Source organism: Hibiscus syriacus, unplaced genomic scaffold (assembly GCF_006381635.1).
Source record: "Hibiscus syriacus cultivar Baekdansim isolate YM2019G1 unplaced genomic scaffold, ASM638163v2 tig00000340_pilon, whole genome shotgun sequence".
In the NCBI taxonomy this organism is placed as follows: Eukaryota; Viridiplantae; Streptophyta; class Magnoliopsida; order Malvales; family Malvaceae; genus Hibiscus; species Hibiscus syriacus.
Window position 1 is genome coordinate 484,270 of NW_024061783.1, and position 26,412 is coordinate 510,681.

The 26,412-nt window shown below is 33.4% G+C and overlaps 2 protein-coding genes and 1 pseudogene across 2 annotated transcripts; 2 read left to right on the forward strand and 1 right to left on the reverse strand.

Moving 5' to 3' along the window:
• Positions 1–571: 571 nt before the first annotated feature.
• Positions 572–3,697, reverse strand: LOC120180801 (carotenoid 9,10(9',10')-cleavage dioxygenase-like). Its single transcript, XM_039186126.1, has 13 exons — positions 3,590–3,697; positions 3,390–3,521; positions 3,188–3,290; positions 2,815–3,074; positions 2,547–2,726; positions 2,288–2,366; positions 2,125–2,206; positions 1,948–2,010; positions 1,727–1,865; positions 1,247–1,571; positions 1,104–1,168; positions 852–995; positions 572–760 (listed from the first exon to the last, which is right to left on the reverse strand). The coding sequence occupies exons 1-13, from the start codon at positions 3,695–3,697 to the stop codon at positions 572–574; spliced, it is 1,869 nt and encodes a 622-aa protein (XP_039042057.1).
• Positions 3,698–6,751: 3,054 nt separating this feature from the next.
• Positions 6,752–9,806, forward strand: LOC120180900 (annotated as a pseudogene).
• A 7,088-nt stretch (positions 9,807–16,894) lies between these two features.
• On the forward strand, positions 16,895–17,701 carry LOC120192316 (dehydration-responsive element-binding protein 3-like). Its single transcript, XM_039195136.1, has 2 exons — positions 16,895–16,991; positions 17,028–17,701. The coding sequence occupies exons 1-2, from the start codon at positions 16,913–16,915 to the stop codon at positions 17,657–17,659; spliced, it is 711 nt and encodes a 236-aa protein (XP_039051067.1). The 5' UTR covers positions 16,895–16,912; the 3' UTR covers positions 17,660–17,701.
• The last annotated feature ends 8,711 nt before the right edge of the window (positions 17,702–26,412 follow it).

Here is a 26,412-nt window from a genome sequence, read left to right on the forward strand (position 1 = left end):
CGAGGGCCTTGTGTTTTGTAATAAACTCCATCTCTAGTTCTCTTGTTTTGTGTGTCGGGTTCTTTATTTGTTTGTCCCCACGTGACAGTTTTTCAATAATGGGCTTTGAGCTTTAAGGGCTTTGTGCATGAAAGAATGGCACTCACCCTTAAACACTTTAGTTTGTATTTTTTTTAATAATCGTTCAAAATTTAATATTAAGTGTTGAAAGTTCATGTATTAAAATGGATTAAAATTGATAGTTTAAGTATTAAATACATTAAGTTTTTAATGACGGGTACTAAAATGAAATAAAAATTAAACGTCAGATATGATTTTAAAAAAATTAAAAGTTGAAGTACTAAAACGGATCAAAACAAATAGTTTAGATACTAAATGCGTAGTTTACCCATCAATAATTTGCATTAAAATTAATAACTACATTCATATATTATAAAATAGTTAGATTATAAAACTAGAATATATCTAGATAAATCTATTATACATATCGAATTTATACATGATACAATTTGGACATGATATCTCAAAATTTCCGAAACCAACTCTCTACTAATCTCGTAGACGATATGATTTACAACTGATCTATATCATTTGACATTTTATAATTCGATCTGAAATTCGAAGAGGGGATTATAGTCGAGATTTCATTTTGGAGTTGCATTGGCCTAAAAGCTCCATGGAAACCATATGGAACTCTAAATGGCAAGGTGATTTTGGCTACAGGCTTGCTGGTAAATCTCTTTGCTTCAATGATAAGGACCTGTTTGCAATTTAGAAAAAATAAAATAAATAACATTTATGTCCAAAATTAAAATGGATATATTGTTCAGCAGCTTAAAATCAACAATTACTTGAGATGTATTGGTATCTTCATTGTGAACAAATGTGATAACCCAACCATCATCTTCTTCAACACCTTTGTCTTTAGGGACAAATGCAGCTCCACTGCAGAATGTGTTCCTCTCAAACATATGATGTTCCACCTGTATCAACCCCTGATTTTCTCCCTAGTCTCAACATGAAAGATGGATGATTTTAGCTACCCGACAGATGGACGATGAAAAGAAGCAGAAAAGAGAATTTGAGGGACCTAATTGAAATACCAAGTAAGATTCAGGGTTCTGCTCTCCAAAATACAGCTTTGCAAGGCCCCCATATTTAGCCATGCCTGGAATAGAGGGACTGTAGTCATAATTTGACCAAAGTGAAAGCATAAGTTTGTGGAACTATTTTATGGCCGAGTTACCTGATGCAGAACTTGCAATGGAGTCACGTACTTGGGAATACCCGTAATTGTTTCGAAGTCCAATGAAAGCTTCATTAATAAAGGGAAAATCAAGTGCAAAATCAGTCCCTGTTAGATTCGTCTCCTCTACACCACCAGTTTTCATGTTCAATCGCCATTCATAAGGACGAGGAAACACCAGTTGGTCTTCTGATACAGCATCATTAATGCTTCCCCCGGTGGAGTTCAAAGGCCTGAAATTTCTCGAGAACCAATCAAATTTGTTCTTCCCCTTCTCAGGCCCTGGTATTACTGACTCAAGAGCTCTGCATCCCCATATCACAACCTGTTCCATGTTAAAACATTTAGCCATGCATGCGGGGAAGAAGCTGCTGCATGCATGTCCTCTTAAACAGGGAAAATTCGTTTTCTATTATCCCCAGTATCAGTGCATTAAAAAAGTTGAAATTTTACTGTGATTCCTGCGGCTATAGGTTTTACCTCATCGCCATCTTCGAAGCAATTGAAGAGATGAAATGTGCAATTGGGTTTAACCTTAAACCACTGAATTGAATCTGCATCACCGTAACGAGGCATTATGCCGATCCTTGCATCTCCTTCTTTTATGTATTTTATTAATCTACATTTCAACATTTGGTAATCATTTTAGAAGAATTAAGCTTAAAGAAAAGGAAACTTTTCCTATAAAGAATTGAACTCACGGGCCACCATCAACAAGTCTCTTCAAGTCCAACGATAAAGGGTGGTCCATAAATACATTGTACCTTGCAAAAGGAAAATTCACGTCAGATTTTAATGCGCCAAATAATTATCCCGTACAAATATTTGTATCATTACACAAAACTAAGGTATTATAAGATAGTATATATTTAATTTACCTATGCGTAACTCCGATTTCATGGCATAGGATACACTTATCTAATTTTAGATCAGCTTTGTGGAGCAATTTCTTTCCATCTTCTATAGTAAAATGAACACACTTTAGAAGGTGGTAACTTGCCAAGCTCGGTTAAATGCAAAATATGAAAAAAATGAAAATACCTGAAATTACTCCCATTTCAGCATAAGGCTTGGTTGCATCAATCCCCATAATGACTAGCTCCCCACTGCCTGGAGCTTTCTGTTGCATAACAAATTAACGTGGCAAACATCATATATATATTCGTCTAAAACCTATGGTGTTCACTGTTCAAAGTCGAGTCGGATCAAATCTCTGAATGAAAGGTATTGAACTCTTTATCGTTCGATCTAAAGATCAATAGTTATATATATATAATCTGTGTAGGGAAAGAGAAAGAACCTTTGGATGAGAGCAAAATGGCCTGTTCCAAGCTCCATTAACATCCCAATCATTCAAAGTTTGTAGTGTAAGGATGTTGATCTCTTGAGGTACGTGATTTTCAGCAATTGAGTACATCTTCCCGGCATGCTCAAATACGTTGGTATTGCTCATATCTTTGTTTACTTTACCAAATCTCAGCTGAATTTGGATAAAGTTTTTTAAGTGAAATACTAAACATGTTAGGCCAATTGATGCTTTGAGAAGAAGAATGATAAGGAAAGCTCACCATGTTAAACAAATAAGCAGACAACACAGCCGGTGAATCCCCTTCTATGGCCGGTAGGAATGACGGTTTATTCCGTTGTTTTTCGAGCTCGAATGAGTCGGTTTCGACGAATCTGTTCTTATAAACAACAGTCCAGCTCCTGTCAAGACCTTTGCAGAAATACAAAGCATGAAGCATTCCTTCTCCTTCTATCCAAGTGTAACTTGAGCTCCCAAACACGGATCTTGTTGATGTTAATGCTCCAAACATGGGGTTTGGTCCTACAATTATTGCAATAAACGGATGAATATGATTTCTTAAAAAACATCATATTCTGACAAATATTGGAATGATTATAAAGTGATTTATATGAATGACTATATGAATGACAAACCGTTTCTTATGTAGACACCCTCTGCAAAATCATCTGGTATTTCCCCTTCGATGTTGCTGACGTGAACGCCTTCTTTTAACTCATCGACCGGCGCGAAATTACTCTGTCACACGACATTATCGATCGTAAACTTGAAACGACTTGAACTCGAAACGATCTTAAACGACTTGAATCGAACACGAATCGCTCGTATGTACATTACCTGAGATGGGAGCAATGGCTGATCAATGAACTCGAACACTGAATCGACAAACGCATCGACAAGCTTGAGGGAAGCGTTCTTCACACCCGCATCTATTCGCAAGGGAAGTTGCTGAATTTCTTTAAAAAATGGCTGCCCAGGGAGCAAAACCGATGAGAAAAATGACAGAGTTTTGGGGTTTCGATCAGCAGAGGACTGACCTTAAACGCAGAGGAAAGAGTGGACTTGAAGTGATCCAAGTTGGGTGACGATATCGAAGGCTTTTGAGCAGAGCAATGGACGCGAAACGGCGAACAAGAAGATGCCATTTGATCTCTATGCTCTTTGTTGCTGTCTTCATATTTTGGACATTTTTGAAGCCATTAATATATAGAGAAGACACCATGTTTGCAAACGGAGTTTTTAAATTAATTGTTGGGCTTAATTAACAAATTGATACTTTTTTAAGTAGAAGAAATTGATATCTAAATGTATAATCTTTAGGCTTATTATATTCTCATTTTTAAGTAAGTCAGATCATATATTTTTACTTTCAACTTGAACTCGAATTCAAATTTTCAATATCGTAACCTTATAAAATCACGTCAGATCAAAACCATAAAATTCGAATCAAATGTTCGTTACTACACTAAATTTGATTCGTTTTTAAATCATTTTCAAATTTAAGTTGTTAAATTTAGGATAAATTACGCGTTTAATACATAAACTATCATTTTTTGTCACTTTCAATACCTAATTTTTTTAATTTTTTAAAACCATACATAAAGTCTAGTTTTTGTTTTATTCTAGTATCCGTTCAAAAGTTTGATGTTAAATTTTGAATTTTTTTAAAAAGTTTAGGTACTAAAATGAACCAAAAATGATATTTTAGGTGCTAAACGCGATAAATTTTTAACGACAAAATACTAAAATGAAACAAAAACTAAACGTTAGATACGATTTTAAAAATATTTGAAAGTTTTGGAATTAAAACGAACTAAAACTAATAGTTTAGGTACTAAATGTGTAGTTTATCCTAATTTTAAATTAGAGTAAATTACACATTTAGTACCTAAACTATCAATTTTAATTCGTTTTAGTATCAAAATTTTCATTTTTTTAGAACCATACCTAATGTTTTGTTCTTTTTTCATTTTAGTATCCCACTGTTAAAAACTTAATGCGTTTAGTATCTAAACCATCAATTTTGGTCCATTTTAGTACCTAAACTTTAAATTTTTTCAAAACTTAACGTTAAATTTGAACATGGGTATTAAAATAAATCAAAAACTAAATTTTAGGTATGGGCTTGAAATAATTGAAAGTTTAGATACTAAAACAGATAAAAACTGATAGTTTAGGTACTAAACACATAATTTGACCTTAAATTTAAAACAATTGAGTTTTTATTATCTATTTGATTAAGCTAAATTCAACTGAAGATTAATCTATCAAGATTTTAACTTTGAGTTAAAACGTTCTATAGATAAATCCATAAACTTGGAATGAATCGCAATATCACAGCGGTTAAAAAATACGGAAACTCAAATTTTAACTTATTATTGTTTTAGGTCCGAATATTCTACCTAGGGATCAGCATGAGTCAGATTTTCAATCCATTCGATCCGACCTAAAAATTATAAATCTTCTATCTGACTTGAATCTAATTTAAAAAATATAAATTTTTCATCCGATCCGATCCGATATGAATCGAAATAATATATTATTAAAAAATATTATTTTTATTCAATAAAAATATGAATTTAATTGAAAGAAAATAATATAGATAGATATTATTACATTATTCCTAAATATATAAAGTAAAATTAAAAAAAATTGTCGAATTTTTTTTACCCTAAATCCCACCCGATTCAAACCTAATTTTGTTTTAAAAACATCCGACTCGATCGAGTCTAATTGGGTCAGAACCCACCAGATTCGGATTTCATGTTCATCCCTAATTCTAGCCGAGTATTAACTCATAGAAGTACTTCTTTTGTCTTGCACACAATTTTTTTTTTTTTTGTTCTCCTAGTTTGAAGGCTTCGCCTTAACTAATCTAGATCGACTTATACACAAATATTAATTACACCATATTGTTAGATTTACTAAATTTAGAAATAAAAAGTATATTAATTATATGGAAAAGAAAACTCTAGAAATAAACAATTTGGAATAAATAAAAAGGATAATAATGGGATCATCTATTTGTTGGCAGTATTTGAATGTAGAAACCATTTGGAATATACCTTTCTTTGTTTGAGATTGACGCGAGTTATTGATTTGAGTTACATATGATCCGTGGAATTTGGATTTAGCGGTAGGTTGTCGATGGGAACATTTATCCAATAAGTGTATAATTTATCTTTGGTTAATGTTTATTTTAATTTAATTTTTAAGTTAATTTTATAGGATAAAGTACACAAATGGTCTTTTAATTATTGGGTACTACTTGCACGAATCAAGTGGCTTCCGTGATAAATGAATTGTTGTTATTCTTGAAGATCCGAGTTCGAGCACCATAGATACCGTGAGCGTTTAATGTTTTGTGCACAAATATAAACAATTTTATATATCCAAAAGAAAACAAAGTCAATACAATAAATAAATCCCTCGCCCCAACAGCTAAACATTTCAGCCCCAATCTCTACACCTAACTTCACGCACCATAAACCGAGCCAAATACACCTCCTCCGAGTGCTGCAATTCGCAAAATATTCTGCAGTCACGCTCCTTCCACGGGAGAGCGATGCAATAGCACCAAGTTAACTGAACCATAAAGTCCAAAACATTCATCCCCTGAACCTCCACAACACATCCAACTAAGCTCCCGATCCCAAGTCAGGATCGGTCGCACCACCCCATAAACCTGCAAAACATTAACCCCATAACGCCTAGTATAAGCCATCCCATGTACAAATTTAAAGGTGGTTGTATTAATTAATTGAACAAGTCATATGTACCAATAGCTTGCATGGATCTTAAAACAAGGGTAGGTATATTCCAAAATGTTTCTAAACCCTAATACTGCCAACCAATAAATTATACGATTGTTATTTCTTTTGTTCCAAATTGAGGAATCCAAAGAAGTATGAGTTAGTCCGTTAGTAGAATATTCGAACCTCAAACTACAACACGTTAACGTCTGCGTGATAGACCAATGGAATTGTGTTTCACGTTGTATTCATGAAAAAAAGTAGGTACTAACTTGAAAAAAAGATATAACTTAGGTACCAACTTGTTAATTAAACGTATAAATTAATTAAAAACACCGTTTGCAAGTGGGAGGGAAACCAGCTTGGCTTCCCTATATATTAATGGTTTCAAAACTGTCCAAAACATGAAGATAGCTGCAAAGAACATACAGTTCAACTTCTTGTTTGATGTTTCATGCTCATTGCTCTGCTCAGAAGCCTTCAATATCGTCACCCAACTTGAAGTCCACACTTTCCTCTGCGTTTAAGGTCAGTCTTCTGCTAATCGAAACCCCAAAACTCTTTCATTTTTCTCACAGGCTTTGAACTTCGGGCGGCCATTTTTGAAAGAAATGCAGCAACTTCCCTTGCGAATAGATGTGGGTGTGAAGAACACTTCTCTCAAGCTTGTTGAGGCGTTTGTTGATTCGGTGTTTGAGTTCGTCGTTCAGCCATTGCTCCCATCTCAGGTAATGTACATACATGTTTGATCCGTGTTCGGTTTAAATCATTTAAGATCATTTTAAGTTCTAGTCATTTCAAGTTTACGATTGATAATGTCATGTGACAGAGTAATTTTGCACCGGTAGATGAGTTAAAAGAAGGCGTTCAAGTCAGCAACATAGAAGGGCAAATACCATAGGATTTTGCAGAGGGTGTCTACGAAAGAAACGGTTTGTCATTCATATAAATCACTTTATCATTCCAATATTTGTCAGAATATGATATTTTTTTAAGAAATCATGTTCATCCGTTTATTGCAATAATTGTAGGACCAAACCCCATGTTTGGAGCGTTAAAATCAACAAGTTCCATGCTTGGGAGCTCAAGGCCTCAAGTAACAGTTGGGTAGAAGGAGAAGGAATGCTTCATGCTTTATATTTCTGCAGAGGTCTTGACCAGAGCTGGACAGTTGTTTATAAAAACAGACACGTCAAAACTGACACGTTCGAGCTCGAAAAACAACGGAATAAACCGTCGTTCCTACCTGCCTTGGAAGGGGATTCAACTGCTGTTTTGTCTGCTTATTTGTTTAACATGGTGGGCTTGCCTTATCTTCTTCTCAAAGAATCAATCGGTCCAACATGTTTAGTATTTAACTTAAAAAACTTTATCCAAATTCAGCTGAGGTCGTAAAGTAAACAAAGATATGAGCAATACCAACGTATTTGAGCATGCCGGGTAGATGTACTCTATTGCTGAAAATCACGTACCTCAAGAGATCAACATCCTTAAACTACAAACTTTGAATGATTGGGATGTTAATGGAGCTTGGAACCGGCCATTTTGTTCTCATCCAAAGGTTCTTTCTCTTTCCCTACACAGATTATATATAAATAATGATCTTTGGATCGAACGATAAAGAGTTCAATACCTTTCGTTCAGAGATTTGATCACTCGACTTTGAACAGTGAACACCATAGGTTTTAGACGAATATATATATGATGTTTGCTACGTTAATTTGTTATGCAACAGAAAACTCCAGGCAGTGGGGAGCTAGTCATTATGGGGATTGATGCAACTAAGCCTTATGCTGAAATGGGAGTAATTTCTGGTATTTTCATTTTTTCATATTTTACTTTTAACCGAGCTTGGCCAGTTACCACCTTCTGAAGTGTGTTCATTTTACTATGGAAGAGGGAAAGAAATTGCTCCACAAAGCTGATCTAAAATTAGATAAGTGCATCCTATTCCATGAAATCGGAGTTACGCATAGGTAAATTAAACATATAATATCTTATAATCACTTTATACAAATATTTGTACGGAAAATTTATTTCGGCTCATTAAAGTCTGACGTGGATTTTCCTTTTGCAAGGTACAATATATTTATGGATCACCCTTTATCGTTGGACTTGAAGAGACTTGTTGATGGTGGCCCGTGAGTTCAATTCTTTATAGGAAAAGTTTCCTTTTCTTTAAGCTTAATTCTTCTAAAATGATTACCAAATGTTGACACGTAGATTAATAAAATACATAAAAGAAGGAGATGCAATGATCGGCATAATGCTTCGTTACGGTGATGCAGATTCGTTTCAGTGGTTTAAGGTTAAACCCAATTGCACATTTCATCTCTTCAATTGCTTCGAAGATGGCGATGAGGTAAAACCTATAGCCGCAAGAATCACAGTAAAATTTCAACTTTTTTACTGCACTGATACTGGGGATAATAGAGTTTAAGGGACCAGAAAAGAATTTTCCCTTTTTAAGAGGACATGCATGCGGTAGCTTCTTCCCCGAATGCATGGCTAAATGTTTTAACATGGAACAGGTTGTGATATGGGGATGCAGAGCTCTTGAGTCAGTAATACCAGGGCCTGAGAAGGGGAAGAACAAATTTGATTGGTTCTCGAGAAAATTCAGGCCTTTGAACTCCACCGGAGGAAGCATTAATGATGCTGTATCAGAAGACCAACTGGTGTTTCCTCGTCCCTATGAATGGCGATTAAACATGAAAACTGGTGGTGTAAAAGAGACGAATCTAACAGGGACTGATTTTAAACTTGATTTTCCCTTTATTAATGAAGCTTTCATTGGACTTCGAAACAATTACGGGTATTCCCAAGTACATGACTCCATTGCAAGTTCTGCATCAGGTAACTCGGCCATAAAATAGTTCCACAAACTTATGCTTTCACTTTGGTCAAATTATAACTACAGTCCCTCAATTCCAGGCATGGCTAAATATGGAGGCCTTGCAAAGCTGTATTTTGGAGAGCAGAGCTGAATCTTACTTGGTATTTCAATTAGGTCCCTCAAATTCTCTTTTCTGCTTTTTTTCATCGTCCATCCGTCGGGTAGCTAAAATCATCCATCTTTCATGTTGAGACTAGGGAGAAAATCAAGGGTTGATAAAGGTGGAACATCATGTGTTTGAGAGGAACACATTCTGCAGTGGAGCTGCATTTGTCCCTAAAGACAAAGGTGTTGAAGAAGATGATGGTTGCGTTATCACATTTGTTCACAATGAAGCTACCAATGCATCTCAAGTAATTGTTGATTTTAAGCTGCTGAACAATATATCCATTTTAATTTTGGACATAAATGTTATTTATTTTATTTTTTCTAAATTGCGAACAGGTCCTTATCATTGAAGCAAAGAGCTTTACCAGCAAGCCTGTAGCCAAAATCACCTTGCCATTTAGAGTTCCATATGGTTTCCACGGAGCTTTTAGGCCAATGCAACTCCAAAATGAGATCTCGACTATAATCCCCTCTTCGAATTTCAGATATTTCAAATAATATGGATCAATCATGAATCGTATTGTCTACGAGATTAGCAAAGAGGAGGTTTTGGAAATTTTGAGATATCATATCCAAATCGTATCATGTATAAATTCGATGTGTATAATAAAATTATTTGAATATATTATAGTTTTATCACCACTTGTGCTTAAATGACATGGATATTGATGTTCATGTTTGGATACATATTGAATATTGTTTGAACTACACCATATTAATCGAGGTATGTGGTTTGATTGAACCTTCGAAACCGAGTGCTCCGATTAAACCTTCGAAACCGAGAAGACAATTCGCTGCAGCTGTCGTCGGAGAACGGAGACGTAAAAGCCAAGAAAATATCTGGATCAGGTCCCACGGTCGCGTTATTTATGATGAATATGCTAGATTTCAAGCTGCATAATCCTTTATGTGCGGGCTGCATATTTGCACATGAGCAGTATGTATAGCTCACCTCGGTTATGCATGCAGGCCCCGCTTAGTAGGTACAGAATTAATGCAGAGAACAAAGTGGTTATAACTCGAATCGTCTGTGTATGTCCCGACGGCAAGTGCATGACGGCAAAGGATCTCGAAGTCCGATTGGCGATCGAATCACGACTTCCCTCGACATGACGGAAAACGACGTGCCCCCACCTAGCAAAGAACATATTATATCAATCATTTACCAAACTTTGTCATCGCTAATGAATTGAAAAACAGTAAAAAGCTAAAACGTACTCCAAGTTCATTAATTACATTTAGCCAAGGTTACTTATTGTGACACAAATATAGTACAATGTAGATAGAAACAAGATATTTTAATGGCCGATAGACATTGTCGCATGGTGCTGTCGTTTCTCTGGTAATTAAGGTTTTTACAAAGCTCTTTCGAACCTGTCTGAATTCGTAATATTCTTCTGGAAACATCATCCATCACCCCCACCAAAACATGAACACTGGTTTTTCTCTAGCCCTTTTTGTACTGCAAGCAAAATTCAAACCTTTTTTTTCTGGATAAGTCAAAATTTTCGATCTTATTACCATAGGATCATTGTCTGCCGTACAAGAATGTGTATTGTTTTATAAACTAAGCTTGCAATCACTGTTATTTCGTTTCTTTTTCATTCTGACCACTTCACTTTCAGTAATTATAATTTGATCATTCATGTTAACAAAAAAATTAAAAAAAGGCAAAAAGACATCAAAGGTCCATGTACTTTTGAAGAAAACAACAATGTGGTTCTTGTATTATTTTTTTCTCTCACAATGTGGCCTTTCGACTCGGGAAACAAACCTAATGTGACTCTTTGACCAAATTTTTTCGTTGTTGACCATAACAGTATTAGCGTGCCAGTTCACGGTACTGATGTGGCAACTCATCTGTCATGTTTTAGTTACCAATTTAACCAATATGTCATGTCATCCGCCATAGTAATCTGCCACCCTAGAATATCATGTTAGCATCGTGGACTGTCATATAAGCACTATAATGATTAATGACGAAAAACGTTGGTCAAAGGAACGAAAAAAGTTGGTAAAAGGACCACATTGGGTTTATTATATGTGTTGGAGGGACACATTGAAAGAAAAAATAATACGATGGCCACATTATTTTTTAAGTACAGGGACCTATGATGCATTTTTACCTAAAAATATCACTACCATCAATGCCACCTTTATGGAACCCTCACTTTTCACCACCAAAACTACCACAAGCACCAAGCAACAATTGGCTCAAAATGGTTGCACCGTAGGAAGATCATGGACCTCTTGGAACACAATCTAAAAATTTGGGGACTATGATGTGAAACTTGGTGGTGTACGGGGGTCGCATGCCCCTAATCCCCATATATGTGGCCAAGGATTCATATTCCAAATCAGTCGAATCAAATTCGTGTACGGATATATATTGCATGCATGTAGAAATTAATCACAGAAAACTAGCTACATGTAAATATTAATTTCTAGTGTTCTGGGTCCAAATTTCCAATCAATTACAGCTCACTTGTGCACTTACATTTTCAACCCCTTTTGCACTCTAAATACTTTTAAGAATATTAAAATCGAATTATAAATAAATTTAATCATGGAATAATCTTTTATTATTAATTCATATCGAAATACAATATAAGTACACGTTAATATTTACGTGTTGGAGATTAAAAAATCAAAGAGCCCAAATCCTTAACTATTCCCAGAGAAGAAGGGTTAGAGTGGACGGTTCCATGTGAGGAGTGGACCCTCGTGATTTGCAAAAGAGAGGTCATTTTTAATATGTGGGGGCATCTTCATTTAATGTATAAATCCACTATTTTATTTTATATATTGGTTTTGAAATAGTAACACGTTGCAGCCAAGGTCGTGACTCGCCTTGGACCCAACATGATGCAATGTGACTCATCCTTGATGCCATGACCTACGTGCTGGAAATCAACTTAACTACCACCAAACCATGCACCATCTTGGAAGATTACGCACCAATTTTCGGGGTCCTTAAATGATTCATGTTGTTGATAGTGTTTTTTTTATTATTAATAATATGAGTAAGTACAAGATAATATATGTTCATAGATAATTCTTTATCATTTGATGTTGAACGCTCATATCCTTGGCATTACTAGTGCTCAAATTCGAAACCTCAAGAAATAACAACAGTTCATTTACTACTAAGATCGTTTGGTTCGTGCTGATAGTTTAAATACGCTAAATTAAATCTAAGTAGGCATTTAACACCTAAACTAACGGTTAGATTGACATAAGGACTTGATTGATATGATATCAATACCTGAAGGATTTAATTAGAATATTATAAAATTTTAGTGCTGATGTAGAAACTAAACCATAAATTATGGATTCTGGTGCAATTAACCCAAACAAAAAGTATGGGTTATCTCTACGATGGCAACGAGTCGGGTTAGGGTCAATTTTTTATCGACCCGACCCGAAAAACATATATCCTCTACTATACTTTAACTTGACCCAAATTTTTAGAGTATAAATCTGACTCGACCCGTTATAAAATAAGGACTTAATTAAAAATAATAAATTTATTAAGGAAATTACATTATTATCTCGGGTTGGGTTGGGTCGGAGTTTTTTTATCCTCCACTCAAACTCGACTCGACTTCACTCCTCAAAAACTCTAATCTAACCCAGCTCGAACTCAATTTTTTAAAAAAAAATAGAATCCGATCTTATTAGTTCAAGTCGGATCCAAACCTGTCGAATTCAAGTTAAATTGTGATCCCTAGTTATCTCCTTGGTCTTTCGCCCAGTAAACTATGTTCATTGAAAGCACTTTAGACTATTCAGAGCAATGGTTTGCTTGTTAATGCCTTGACTATCCAGCGCCATATTTTCTTTTTTTGCTCCTCATCTATAGTATTTGGCATTCGCTTATTTAAATAAATTAACCCAAATATAATTTCAAAATTCATTTTTAAATAAATAAAAAAAAACACAACTAAAAACCGATTTTGGTATATTATTTATTCTTAAATTGAGTATAGACAATAATAGAGTTGGTAAGCACGAATCAAACGATCTCAGTGATAAAAAATTTGTTGTTATTCCTTAAAATCATGTGTTTGAGCACTAAAAATTCCCAGGATGTGAGGGTTTAATATTAATATCTTTGAAACGGTACTAATGTTAATTTTAAAGCAATATTAATTTTATTTTAAATATTTTTTTAGATATAACATTTTAAAAATATATATCAAATGACACCCCTTTAACAAAGGGTAGCTGCGCCCTTAGTCATCGGACCCATTGAAGATATGAGTTTGAGGCTCCCCTACACCGGTGACCCCAGTTAAACAAAGGCCTCAAGTTTTTTTTTTCTAAATACAAGTTAATATTATAAACACTGTTTACTTATTAAAGAATCAATTATCAATGGCAAAAAAAATAGAACATAAATATTATAATGCAATAAAAAAAATAATTATGGCTACATCACACTGTATATATTATCCTATTCTACCAAACATTCAAGGGGGAACTTGTTATAGAGACAAAAGGTGAAAATGGTGATAAAAAAAATCATTATGGGGTGATGATTGATGAAGAAGGAGATAAGGAATAAATGAACAGTTAAGGTGTGAAAATGGTAAAGATCTAAGTTGAAAAAAAAGATAAAGTACACAAATGGTCCCCGACTATATGATATTACTTTATTGAGTCCCTTGACTATTAAACGTTACAAAATGATCCTTTGATTATAGAGAGTTATTTTGTTGAGTCCTCCAACTATAAAAATTACAAAATGGTCACTAGACTATTCATTACGTTTCAAACTTGTCATTTCGCATGAAAAAATTAACAATCGTCTGAGTTGGATGTTAACATGTTGAATGAGATATAATAGTTTGTAATGCCCCAATTTTTGGGTCAGTAGTTTCGGTCAACCCGTAACCAGATATTATAGCCCATTAGATTAAATATAGCCATTCTAGACCAATTATAAAGGGTATTGGGCCTAAGGTAGGCCCAAGAGTTAAGTTTAGTGATAGTTTTAAATTAAATAAGAAAGGAGAGGGACCTAGATAACAATTTACCCATAGCCTAAATATAGCCATTCTAGACCAATTATAAAGGGTATTGGGCCTAAGGTAGGCCCAAGAGTTAAGTTTAGTGATAGTTTTAAATTAAATAAGAAATGAGAGGGGCCTAGATAACAATTTACCCCTAGCCTATTTTAAGGTTATAAACCTTCCCATTCTCCAGAAAATTCCATGCAAAAATCTCCACTTTCATTTTCTCCCATTTTCTTCTCTTGTTTCATTCTTATTAGCAAACCAAGGTGAGATTTCAAGCTAGATTGAAGAAACCAAGGTAACTTTCTTATTCTCCATTCCCTTAGCATCAATTAGAGCCATTAATTTCTAGTTTTGGTTAAGTTTTTAGAAGTGGGTTTTTAGAGTTTTAAGTTATTTTAGGAGAGTGTTTGAGTTGTAGGGAGTGCATCTAAGCTTTATCCAACACCTAGTTAAGTAAGTAATTCATTTTTATACCTTGATTAGTTAAAGAGGTTGAAGAGAGAGTTCAAGCCAAGGGAAGGAAGAGTGAATACCTAGTTGATTCAAGAAGTGTTCTAACATCCAAAGAATCCAGGTAACACACTATTAGCATTTTCATCCCAGCTGTAGGATCATTAGAAAGATGTTTAGCTTTAAAATTTGAGTATGAGCATGTTTATTAGCATTCCATGGTAGATTTTATGCTTAATGTTTTTAGCATGTTTCTAAGCCTTATTTATGATCCTCTTTAATCACATAAGACTTTAAGAACGTTTGGAGACCTCACTAAGGTCTTTGGGTTAGATGAATAGGAGATTTTCGAGTAAAAATGTGTTTTCTGCAGGTGGAGTATCGATGCTATAGGGATAATATCAATACTTGTTCATCATTCCAAGCGAAATGCTTGTTTTCTATATAGGAGTATCGAAACTCTTACAAGAGTATCGATACTTTAGGAATAGTTTCGAAACTCCCAAGCAAGTATCGAAACTTGCCAGAATATAGGGCTCAAAAGTATCAGTACTTAAATAAAGTATCGAAACTTTAGAAGGAGTATCGATACTTCAGGATAGTATCGATACTTTCAATCTGTTTTGGGCAAAAAGGTCAGTTTTTTAGGGATTTAGACACGAGGTATCCCAACACTTCATTTTATCATCAAATAAGACTACAAGTAGAATAATATTAATGATAATTTAAACTTAGAAATTAAATAATTAGGGACAAATAATACTAGCCTTGTTTGATGCTTGGGAAACAATTTAGACGCTTAAGTTCCTTTAGAAAATCTAGTGGAGTCAAAAGTATATATGTAGTCCGGATATACCCTTAGGTAGGGTGCAAGGCCCTTAAAACCGACTAACTAAGGCCGAGGCCTGACACTTGCAAGGGGTGGGTTAGTTAGGGTTATGGTGTCCGATGCAAAATTTGGGGGCCATGTCTTAGTAGACTAGAGGGGTGTCTGAGCTCCGAGATGAAGTAATCTCTCATGTCTACAGTAGCGTAGAGAGTGAGTATTGCAAAGATATTCACTAAGCATATCAAATTAGTAGACTTTATAGCTAGTCTTTCAGTGATATGTAGTTAATATGTTTTAGCTATTAATGTGTCACTTAGCTAGTTAGCTCAGCCTTCGGATTGTTTCTGTGGGCATGTCAGTAGATTCAGTAGGTGAGGAACAATAGATAGACCAAAACCCAGTTCAGACCAGTGCAAATTCAGAGTACGTCTTAGCGTTTTTGAAAGTGCATGTATAATTGTAAACTTTATTGCCCAGTTGAGTCGTAGTTTCAGTAGAGCAGTATGTATCATTTTTGTAAAGTGTAAATATTTTAATTTGGAGCTTCTTAGTGTAAATATTTTTTTCTTTCTTCAGTTTATTTTACAGTTGTTTTATAATTAAAGAAAGTAAGAAAAAGTTGGTCGGGCACTTCGGTGGTTCCGTGTAGCACCTTAAATCGGTCGTTTGTGTGTCGTATTGGTCTAGGGTGTTACATAGTCGTTTGAGATTATGAGATCAAATTTTATCATATCTCATTCAGTCGGTTAACGTACAACTTAGGTTGTCAAATTTTAACGAAAAATGACGAGTTTGGAGCATAAAGAATAGTTGGTTGACCATTTTATAACTTTTAATAGTCAAGGGACTCAACAGAGTAACTCTCTATAGTTAGAGGATCATTTTGCAACTTTTAATAATTGAGGGACATAATAAAATAATATCTTATAGTCGATGGACCATTTGTGTACTTTATCCAAAAAATCAATGTCGGCTAGTTTATATCTTAAATAAGTTTTAAGTTAAAGTTTTATGGGTATATCTTATTTAACTTTAGATATAATCAAATTCATATGATGGTGTTAAAATTAAAATATTTTTTAAATAAAAATGAGAAAATGAGAAGGGTAACCCTTGAATTGAACCATAGGATTGTAGGGTATGTGACCCATTTCAATTGTGGGTCATCTATATATGTATATCTCACAATGCTTATAAGTGTTGTACGAGTCATTGGGAAATGATGGGTTTTCATTAAGAAAAAGAATAGCTAATACCTCTTCTCTTAGTCTTCCCTTAGTCTTTAATTAAGAAGAGAGCCCGGAATGACTGAGCTGCAACATTCAGAGGCAGAGAGAAGCTCGAGTTCGACCTCGTTGCCGACGTTATCACCGTCGTCACCGAGGTTGAGTCACTCGACGGAGATCCTAAACCGTAAACCCGAAACGATGGCTTCGGATGGTAATAAAAAAACGAAGAGAATGAGGGAATCGAACAAGCACACCGTTTACCGCGGTGTCCGAATGAGGAACTGGGGCAAATGGGTGTCCGAAATCCGGGAACCACGTAAAAAGTCCCGCATTTGGCTCGGCACATTCCCTACGCCGGAAATGGCGGCTCGTGCACACGACGTGGCCGCTTTAAGCATCAAGGGCAACTCGGCTATACTTAACTTCCCCGAACTCGTGGACGAGTTACCTCGGCCTGTGTCTTTAGCGCCACGCGACGTCCAAGCCGCCGCCGCCAAAGCTGCTCAAATGAACAAATTCGATTCCCAATCACCGTCTTCCACTTCCATATCCACTTCGGCACTGTCATCTTCGTCCTCGGTATCGTCTCTGGTTTCTCAGGTGGACTTGTCTTCAGGGTCAGACGAGTTAAGCGAGATAGTCGAGCTGCCTAGCCTCGGGACGAGTTACGACGGGACGAAGAAAGAGTTCGTTTTCATGGACTTGGTGGACTGCTGGCTTTACCCTCCGCCATGGCTGCAAAACATGGAAGACTGTGGGTATGTTTGTGATCAATTACTACCGCCGGAAAGCATTTTACAAAAATGGTTTGAAGAATCTTAATTTGCTATGGGATTATTAGTGTTTTTGGTTGTGATTTGTGACTGCGAGTGTGAATGTTTTTTTTTCTTCTGGTTTTAAGCCTTTTTCTTTTTCATCGAAGGGCTAAACCTTTCTCTCTTTTTTCCTCCATGGATCCATCACTGTACAGTGTTTAGAACGGGAAGATGAAGATGAAAACGTCATAAATTCTTCTCTTTGCTTGTTGCAAAACACAAGTTCGAAATCCAACACTGGGAATTCTATCCTTCTTTCATGGTATCTGTCTACCTGTTCTCTATTTCATGCACAAACAAAACTTAAGCACAAAATTTCACTTAAAGAAGATCTGCAACTGGGAAAAATGGAAAACTCCTGTTCATCTTCTTCATGTGATGATGAACGGTGGTGAAGAATGAAGATTGCTTCGGGCAGATGGTGAAATACAGTGGGCAGAGAAAATAACAATTTTCCCCATTAAGAGTAACAATATCTATCTACCCTTTTTCAACTTTCTATAAATAATACTCTCCATACCCAGAACTTACCCCCATCTTCTTCATCTCGCTTTCACCATTAATGACATACTAAAAACAATATATGTCACCGATCATACTTCAGTTTAACGGTAAGGTTAAAGTTCTTAGCGTAATGATTTCCGAATCACGGTAAAGAACAGTAATAATTATTAACCAAACTCTGCAAGTGGATGAAGGCATATATTCTTGCTGCAGCAAAGGGGAAAGCTTGAATGTCTATTTCATCCTAGTCAAATCCGAGTTCAGCTCTCGTTGATTTTGCAATATATAGAAGAAAACATCTGAAATCAAGCTACTGTTTTGATGCGATAAAATACATTAATATAACCCATTTTCTGCGTGCTCGTTTCTGTTATCGTAAAGGCTCTTTCCTAAAGGGAAAAGCATGCACAGTCGGTGGATATTGTCAATATTCATCTTGGTTAATCTAGATCGACTCGAGTCGTATATCAGATTTTTGTGGGTGAATCTCTCAACAATAATTTTCTAAAACTTGAACTTGAGACATGTTTAAACGATATCAAAATGCTTACCACTTAAATCAACCTCGTAAGTAGTTCTCTTACTATACTTGTACTATAGAAAGGAGTCTAAAATACAGTCTGTTAATATAAGCTAAAAATATTTGTAATCAACTGTAATTGAAAAACTTATCAAGTGAATAACTCTTTAGACTAAACTGAACAACAGTTGAAACCGAAAATATTGTGCTTTCTATAACAAATCGTGTAAATTACATAATTATTTTACTTACAACCTAAAAGGTTATCATCATAAAACATGTAATATTTTCGGTTGTAACTAAAGTTCAACTATTGTACAATGTGATAGTTAAAATTGCAACCGAGAATGTTATGGTGAGAACCTTACTTCAAATATTTCCTCCACAATGTAATTACCTAATCTCTTAATGTCCCATATTTATTAGTATGGAATTAATATTGTACATCAGGCAAAGATGTTTTCTATGAATATCGAGCCGATTTGTTGGAATGCACAAATATTGTTACAAATTGGGAAAAAATATTTTTTTATCATATTTATTATGATTATGTCAATATACACTGGCATTTTTAATAAAAATAAAGAAACACGTGTATTAAACAAATAAATAAAGTATCATTAGTTAGTTGACTAATATAGCAAAATTAGTTCTAGGAATAATAATGCAATATTTTGCACGTCAGTATGAAAAGGTAAGGCTTTAGATTAAAGACAAAACACACTTTATCAATGGTATATTTTGTACGTTATTTTCGAGCCTCTAACTCGTATATATATATTGTACGTATATATATCTCTATGTTCACAAATTAAAAAAAGGGGTAAATTACACCAATTATCATCACTTAACTTTATTATTTCTCTTATTTCATTCATTTTATTTTAAATTTATTTAATTTTCTCACTAAATTTAATACAATTAGTATTTTTGGTCACTCAGTTGTAAAATATTTAACGGCGTTAAAACACTGTCGCTTTAAAAAAATAAAATTTTCGCTAAAACGACATTATTTTGCATCTATATAACATCTCATTTATAACGTCGTTTAGTAAGAAAAATAACCAAAAATGCTAACTGTATTAGATTCAGTGAGAAAATTAAATAGATTTAAAGCACATTGAGTGAAATGAAAAAGAGAGTAAAGTTCAGTGGTGATTTTTGTAATTTACCCTTAAAACCCCCAAAACCCACCCATGTTCATGGCAAGTTTTGTTCATTTTCGTAGCAGACAGTTTCACTTTTCTAGACATTAAATAATTGAAAAAAATCAAAAAATAAAGTTTTTTTTCTTGTGAATTTGTTTTATCTCCGTATATATATAGATTGATAGTGAAGTTTTTAAATTTTATAAATATATTTTATTTTTCATATTTTTCAACTTGATCCCATCCTTTAAAAAATTCGATTCAAACTCAAAATTTAAAAAAGAAATGATATTATAAAGTATATATATATATATATATATATATATATATATATATATGTATGGATCCCTACACAAAATCCGAAATCAGACACCAAAATCTTGAAGCCCATCCCTCATCCTGTTATTTGATTTTTTTGGGACGCGTTTTCTCTCTGTGTTCAATATTTATTTGTACGAGAAATGATATCCTTTCTCGACCCCATTGTATAGCTGTGAAATTACGACCTTCTTCTTCTTCATCTACCACTGTCTTTATCACATTGGCCCCATTTTCTTTCTTCCCTTTATGGCTTTTGTCTTGTTATTTGATGTTTTTTGCTTTCAATCTCACTCACTCAACTGTTTCTTTAACTGTTTCTTTTAGGAAAAAAACGAGTTTGAGGTTTGTTTTACTCGTTGTTTATAGGCTTCAAGTAAAAACAAGTCCTTGAACTATGACATCCTTTTGTTTTAAGCCCCTAAACTATATCTTGGCCATGTACTTAAACTATTATATTTAAGGGTAAATTATGCGTTTAATATATAAACTATCAGTTTTGGTCTGTTTCAGTGGCTAAACTTTCAAATTTTTTCAAAAGCATACCTAAACTTTAGTTTTTGTTTCGTTTTAATACCCTGTTCAAAATTCAACATTAAGTTTTGAGAAAAAAAAGTTTAGGTACTAAAACGGACCAAAATTGATAGTTTAGGTACTATAAGCGTTAGGTTTTTAACGGCGGAGTACTAAAATGAAAAAAAAAATAAACATTAGGTATGATTATGAATTTTTTTTTTGAAAGTTTAGGTGCCAAAATTTATAGTTTATGTACTAAATGCGTTGCTTACCCTATATTTAATCGTTTTAAGTCTATCATTTTTTCAATTAAAAAAATATTTTTCGGTCAATAAGATATTGACACGACACACGAAATTATATATTTGTTTTGATAAAAAACAGTTTAGGGGCTTAAAGTAAAAAAGAGACATTGTCTAGGGACTTGTTTTTGACAAAAAATAGTTTAGCTACTTAAAGTGGTTACATATAATAGTTTAAGGACTTATTTTGACCAAACAATAGTTTAGGGGCTCAAAGCAAAAATGGAATGTAGTTTAGGATTTTTTTAGTTTAACCCTTATTTATAAGATATCGTATATAAGTATCGATATCTAATTTAATAATTAATTAAATTAGATTAAGTACATCAAATATTATTATGAGAGTGACTCTTTTAATTTAATAATTTGAAAGTTTAACCTCTAATTTTAATTAAAAGATCTAATATTTCATTTCGCTAGGTAAATTATTTTTAGAAAGGCATGATGAAAAACTACCTCAACGTTGCACAAATGGTCACTTTACTCCCTATCCTTTTTTGGAGTATTTTAGCCCATGACGTTTCATTTTGGAGTAAAATGTCCCCTGGTTGAATGAAAATTGTTGACAAACTATCAATGTATCATACGGGCGTGACAAGTTCACATGTAATGTCACTTTAGCAAAATAATTTTTAGAATAAATTATAGTTATAATTATTTACATACACTTATAAAAATATATTTAAAATATTTTTAATTACGTGACATCACTCATGGACTGCCACATCAATATGAAGCGTTAACCGTTAGTCAACGATTCTGTCCACCCAGTGTGTATCCAAAATAAAACGTCGAGGGTTTAGGTCCCAGCTGTTTTAATTTTCTTGTTTGGGTCAGTTAGCTTGCTTATAGGGGCTGAAACTTTCGATGCCTTATTCAGAACTTGAGGAGAAATTATGGTGTAGTAAATGGGAATATGTTGTTTTCAGAAAAACTTTGGCTTGATAGGATGTATGTACTCTTTTTCTCTATTTAGATTTAGGGAGGTTTTTAATAAAGCATGCATCTTTAGCGGATTTTCAATTTATCATTGTCGAGTAAAAAATGTTCTAAAAATAAGATAGGGACAAAGTGACCATTTGTGTAAACGTTGGAGGGTAATTTTGTTATTATCCCTTTTAGAAAACTCAATGCATGGGTGCTTCACTAAACAACAAATAGATCAACCCACCAACCATTTCACCCTATATATATGATGATTTCATTATGGTGGTAGCTAGCTAGATTCCTGCTGCCGGACATTTATTTTTCTTTTATTAAATAATTATAAAATGATAATTGGATAAAGGAAAATGATTAATTCAACAATCGAAATTTCATATCAACAAATAGTTGAACTAAGAGACTTAAGTAGTAAAGGAATTGTTGTTATTCCTTGATGTTTCAGGTTCGAGTACCATGAATTTCACGGATGTAAACGTTCAATATCAGATGGTTAAAAATTATCTTTGAACAGATACTATATTTTACTCATCCTGGATTAATAAAGAAAAACTTTATATCAATGAGACCATAATCCGAAAAATAAGATAAGGGTATGCTGAATTTCTTAATTAAAAGGGAAAAAATATGATAAAATAATGAAATTATAGGGTATGATTCCACCAAAGAAGCATAACTTAAACTATTATCATATGCATATACACACTTTTCTAATGATAATAATTATTGATCAGGATAGACTGATAGGGGCTTTGACTCAAATAATGCATGCATGATGTATTTACGTCCCTCGTTAACACGTATGTTTTATGTCTAATAATTCATTATATATATATATACCATCGTCATTTTCATGATTGGTCTGCTGCCAACATACTAATTATGAAGAGCCAATGAGGGATGCACAAAATAAGCCAAGATTTAGTCATTTTAATTGAAATTAACTTACTAAAAAACATGGTCAAATTATGTCGCCAGTCCATGTATTTTAATGAAGTTTGAATTTTAATCATTTATAGAAAAGTTTAAAATTAAATAGGGTAAATTATGCATTTAATACCTAAACTATCAATTTTGGTCCGTTTTAATACATAAACTTTCATTTTTTTCAAAACCATACCTAATGTTTAGTTTTTGTTTCATTTTAGTACCCACCGCTAAAAACTTAACGCGTTTAGTATCTAAACTATCAGTTTTGGTTCGTTTTAGTACCTAAACTTTCAATTTTTTTCAGAATTTAAAGTTAAATTTTGAACGGTGATGATAAAATGAAATAAAAACTAAACTTTAGGTATAATTTTGAAGGCTTAAGGGTCACATTTCCCCCTGTAGTATATCCAATTTATCATTTTGGCCCCTATCATATTTTTACATTAATTTAGCCCTCAAAATTGCTTAATTGCATCATTCTATGCTATACCCTACCCTTAACTTAAAACCCTAAGTTACAAGTCTTAAGTTAGGGTTTATGGAGTTATGATTTAGGGTTTACATTTTAGGGTTTTAAGATAGGGTAGGGTATAGAATGATATAATTGAGCAACTTTGAGGGCTAAATTGATGCGAAAATACGACAGGGGTCAAAGTGATAAATTGAGTATACGACAGGGACAAAACTTACACTTTTACCAATTTTGAAAAAAAAATAAAAGTTTAGGTACTAAAACGGGACAAAACTGATAGTTTAAATATTAAACGTGTAATTTACCCTATTAAATATGATGGTAGAGACATAGAGTTGCACTCTGACGCCGATCTAAAACTTTATAATTCAAGCCAAGATTAATAAATGTTTGGTGTACTCTTTCTTAGGAGTTTTAACGAGACATTCTTTTACCTTTGAAAAAAGTAACTAAAATGATTTAATTTTAGAAATAAATATGAGCAGTTGGACTATGGAATAAATTCAATTTTGATAATTACTAAGCATTTAAATTTCGAATTTTGCCGTGGCATTGAGGGCAGCATTATTATTATTTTTTTTTGTTAAATTGTTGAGTGGCTTTGAGTTCGAACAATTAATGATGCGTACATGGCAAAGCTCTAAAGGGCGTGAAAACGTATAGGTAGAGACAACATAAGGTATCGTATTCACAGAAAAAAAAATCAAGTTATAAGGCAATTCAAATGCATTAAAAACCCTAATGGTATAATAAACTGGTTGGTTCAAGCGGTAAGCAACTTGATATCGTTTGAATAAGATATCGAGTTCAGGTCTTTGTGTATACAGAAAATATCCGTTGGAAGATTCACTCACCAAAGTCATGTGTACGAAATAGATCGGTCTGGATTAGTCAAGATAAAACCTTGAAACCGAGAGTATGAAAAAAAAAAACAAAAACAAAACCCGAAGGACATATCTCTCAATGCCTAGCTGTTCCCATTTTAAATATGGGAATGGACTCTGGACCATTGCTCATAACTATACTCGACAACGATTGCTCACACTCTCATTTAAAGAAAAGAAAGAAAGAAGAGATTGCATCTCATTCTATATGCCTCCATCAGTTTACTAAAAAAATATAATATATATATATATATTATATAATCTATATGAAAAGAAACATAAAGTTTAACAGTTGAAATTAAAAATTAATCATAAAAAATTATAAAATATATAAAAACTCATTTAATTTAAACTAATATAAATAGATTCATCCCATGTGTATCTATAGATGAGTTGTCTAGGATATCTATGATTTGGATGCATTCCATCGTAGCAACGTCCACGTGGGGTGGAAATTCTTCATAATGGAACAAGCTATTTAGCTAGACAAGGGGGAACGAACGAGGTGACCATATATATATATATATATATATATATATATATATATATGAAGATGTACAAACAAAGATTGGTTCAAATGGTAAGCAACTTGATATTGTTAGAGTAAAGTCTCGAATTCGAGTCCTAGTGTATGCAGAAAATCTTTTATGGGAGACTCACCCACCAAAATTAAATGTGTAACGCGGATCAGTCTGGATTAATGAAAGCGAAATCTTAAAATTTGGATTGTATTTGACAACTAAATAGTGACAGATCCAAGTGTATTTTGGAGTGAATATTGGAATTTAAAATTTTATGTTATTAATTATTTTTTTATCGATGGAGTCCACCTTAAAATTTTATTTGTACCCCACTTCATACCATAAATTTATGTTATTGATATATCTCCATACTATAATTTATGTTATTGATATATATGTGTTTACCCTCAAAAATATTTTTGGATTCGCTACTGCAATCAAGATTGAAATAACATGTGTACTCATTAGCGGTCCTAAATCAATGCAAAATATATTAAAAAAAAGTACATTGTGTAAGTGGATCTCAACCCTATATATCATGTGCTTTAATTAATGTTAAAAAAAAAATATAACACATTAAAGTGAATTAACAATTAGAGTAAAGTACACAAATGGTCCTCGACTATAGGGTATTGTTTTATTAAGTTCATCGACTTTTTTTTATTAAGCTAAGATGATTATAATTAAAAATAGTCAATGGACTATCAAAAGTTATAAAATGGTCCTTTGATTATAGAGTGTTGCTTGTTGAATCCTTCGACTATTAAAAGTTACAAAAATGTCACTCGACTATTCATTATGTTCCAAACTCGTTTTCCATTAAAAATGGACGATATTCTAAGCTGAACATTAACTTGTGATTGTGATATGATAAATGATCATAATCTCAAACGACTAATATCACATTCATCATGTTAACGTCCAACTTAAACAATTGTCATTTTTTAACAGAAATGATGAATTTGAAACATAATGAATAATAGGGTATCATTTTATAACTTTTAATTGTCGAGGGACTTAACAAAGCAACATTCTATAGTCGACGGACAATATTATAACTTTTCATAATCGAGGGACTTAATAAAGTAATTCCTTATAGTCAAGTGACCGTTTGTATACTTTACCCTAAAAATTATTTATGAGAAAAAGAATCACTATCAAACTGTTTTTATTTTCACCCAAAAAGACATGTAAGTGAAATTTACCCTAAACAATTTGTTTTTACCTTCGTTCCAACAATATATAAGCAACGCATTAAATATAGAGCCATAAATGTGTGGGTGAGAGATAATTAACATGTCCTACCGCCATGCATATATGGCCAGTTTATGAGTCCCCACAACAAGAGCTTGTCAAAATGAAAAGATCTATGGCTATATTTGTAATGTACAAACTGGTTATGGTCCCATGTACACTGAGGGGAGGATGGACCGAAAGGATGTGTAGGACCGTCAATTCCACTAAATATTTAAAATTTATATATTTTATTTTTTATTATATTTTCTATTAAAATATATTTTTGTCTCTCTAAAATTTTATAAATTGAAGTTCATCTCCCCTAACGTAAAATCATACGTCCATCCCTATTGTTTGGTACAAGATTTTAGTGTACCAATCCAGGGTTTAAGTATATAATTGACAAAGAGATTTCACGTTTTAATTAAGGGTAATTTACATATGTGATCACTTAATCATGGGAGATT

Bases quoted from the DNA above. Each gene is read 5' to 3' on its own strand.
- LOC120180801 (XM_039186126.1), bottom strand. From the start codon at position 3,697: ATGGCATCTTCTTGTTCGCCGTTTCGCGTCCATTGCTCTGCTCAAAAG. The intron at 996-1,103 runs GTATTTCAATTA...GGAGAAAATCAG, and splicing joins AGAACCCTGAATCTTACTTG to GGGTTGATACAGGTGGAACA. The intron at 761-851 runs GTAATTGTTGAT...AATTGCAAACAG, and splicing joins AAGATACCAATACATCTCAA to GTCCTTATCATTGAAGCAAA.
- LOC120192316 (XM_039195136.1), top strand. From the start codon at position 16,913: ATGACTGAGCTGCAACATTCAGAGGCAGAGAGAAGCTCGAGTTCGACC. The intron at 16,992-17,027 runs GGTTGAGTCACT...TAAACCGTAAAC, and splicing joins GTTATCACCGTCGTCACCGA to CCGAAACGATGGCTTCGGAT.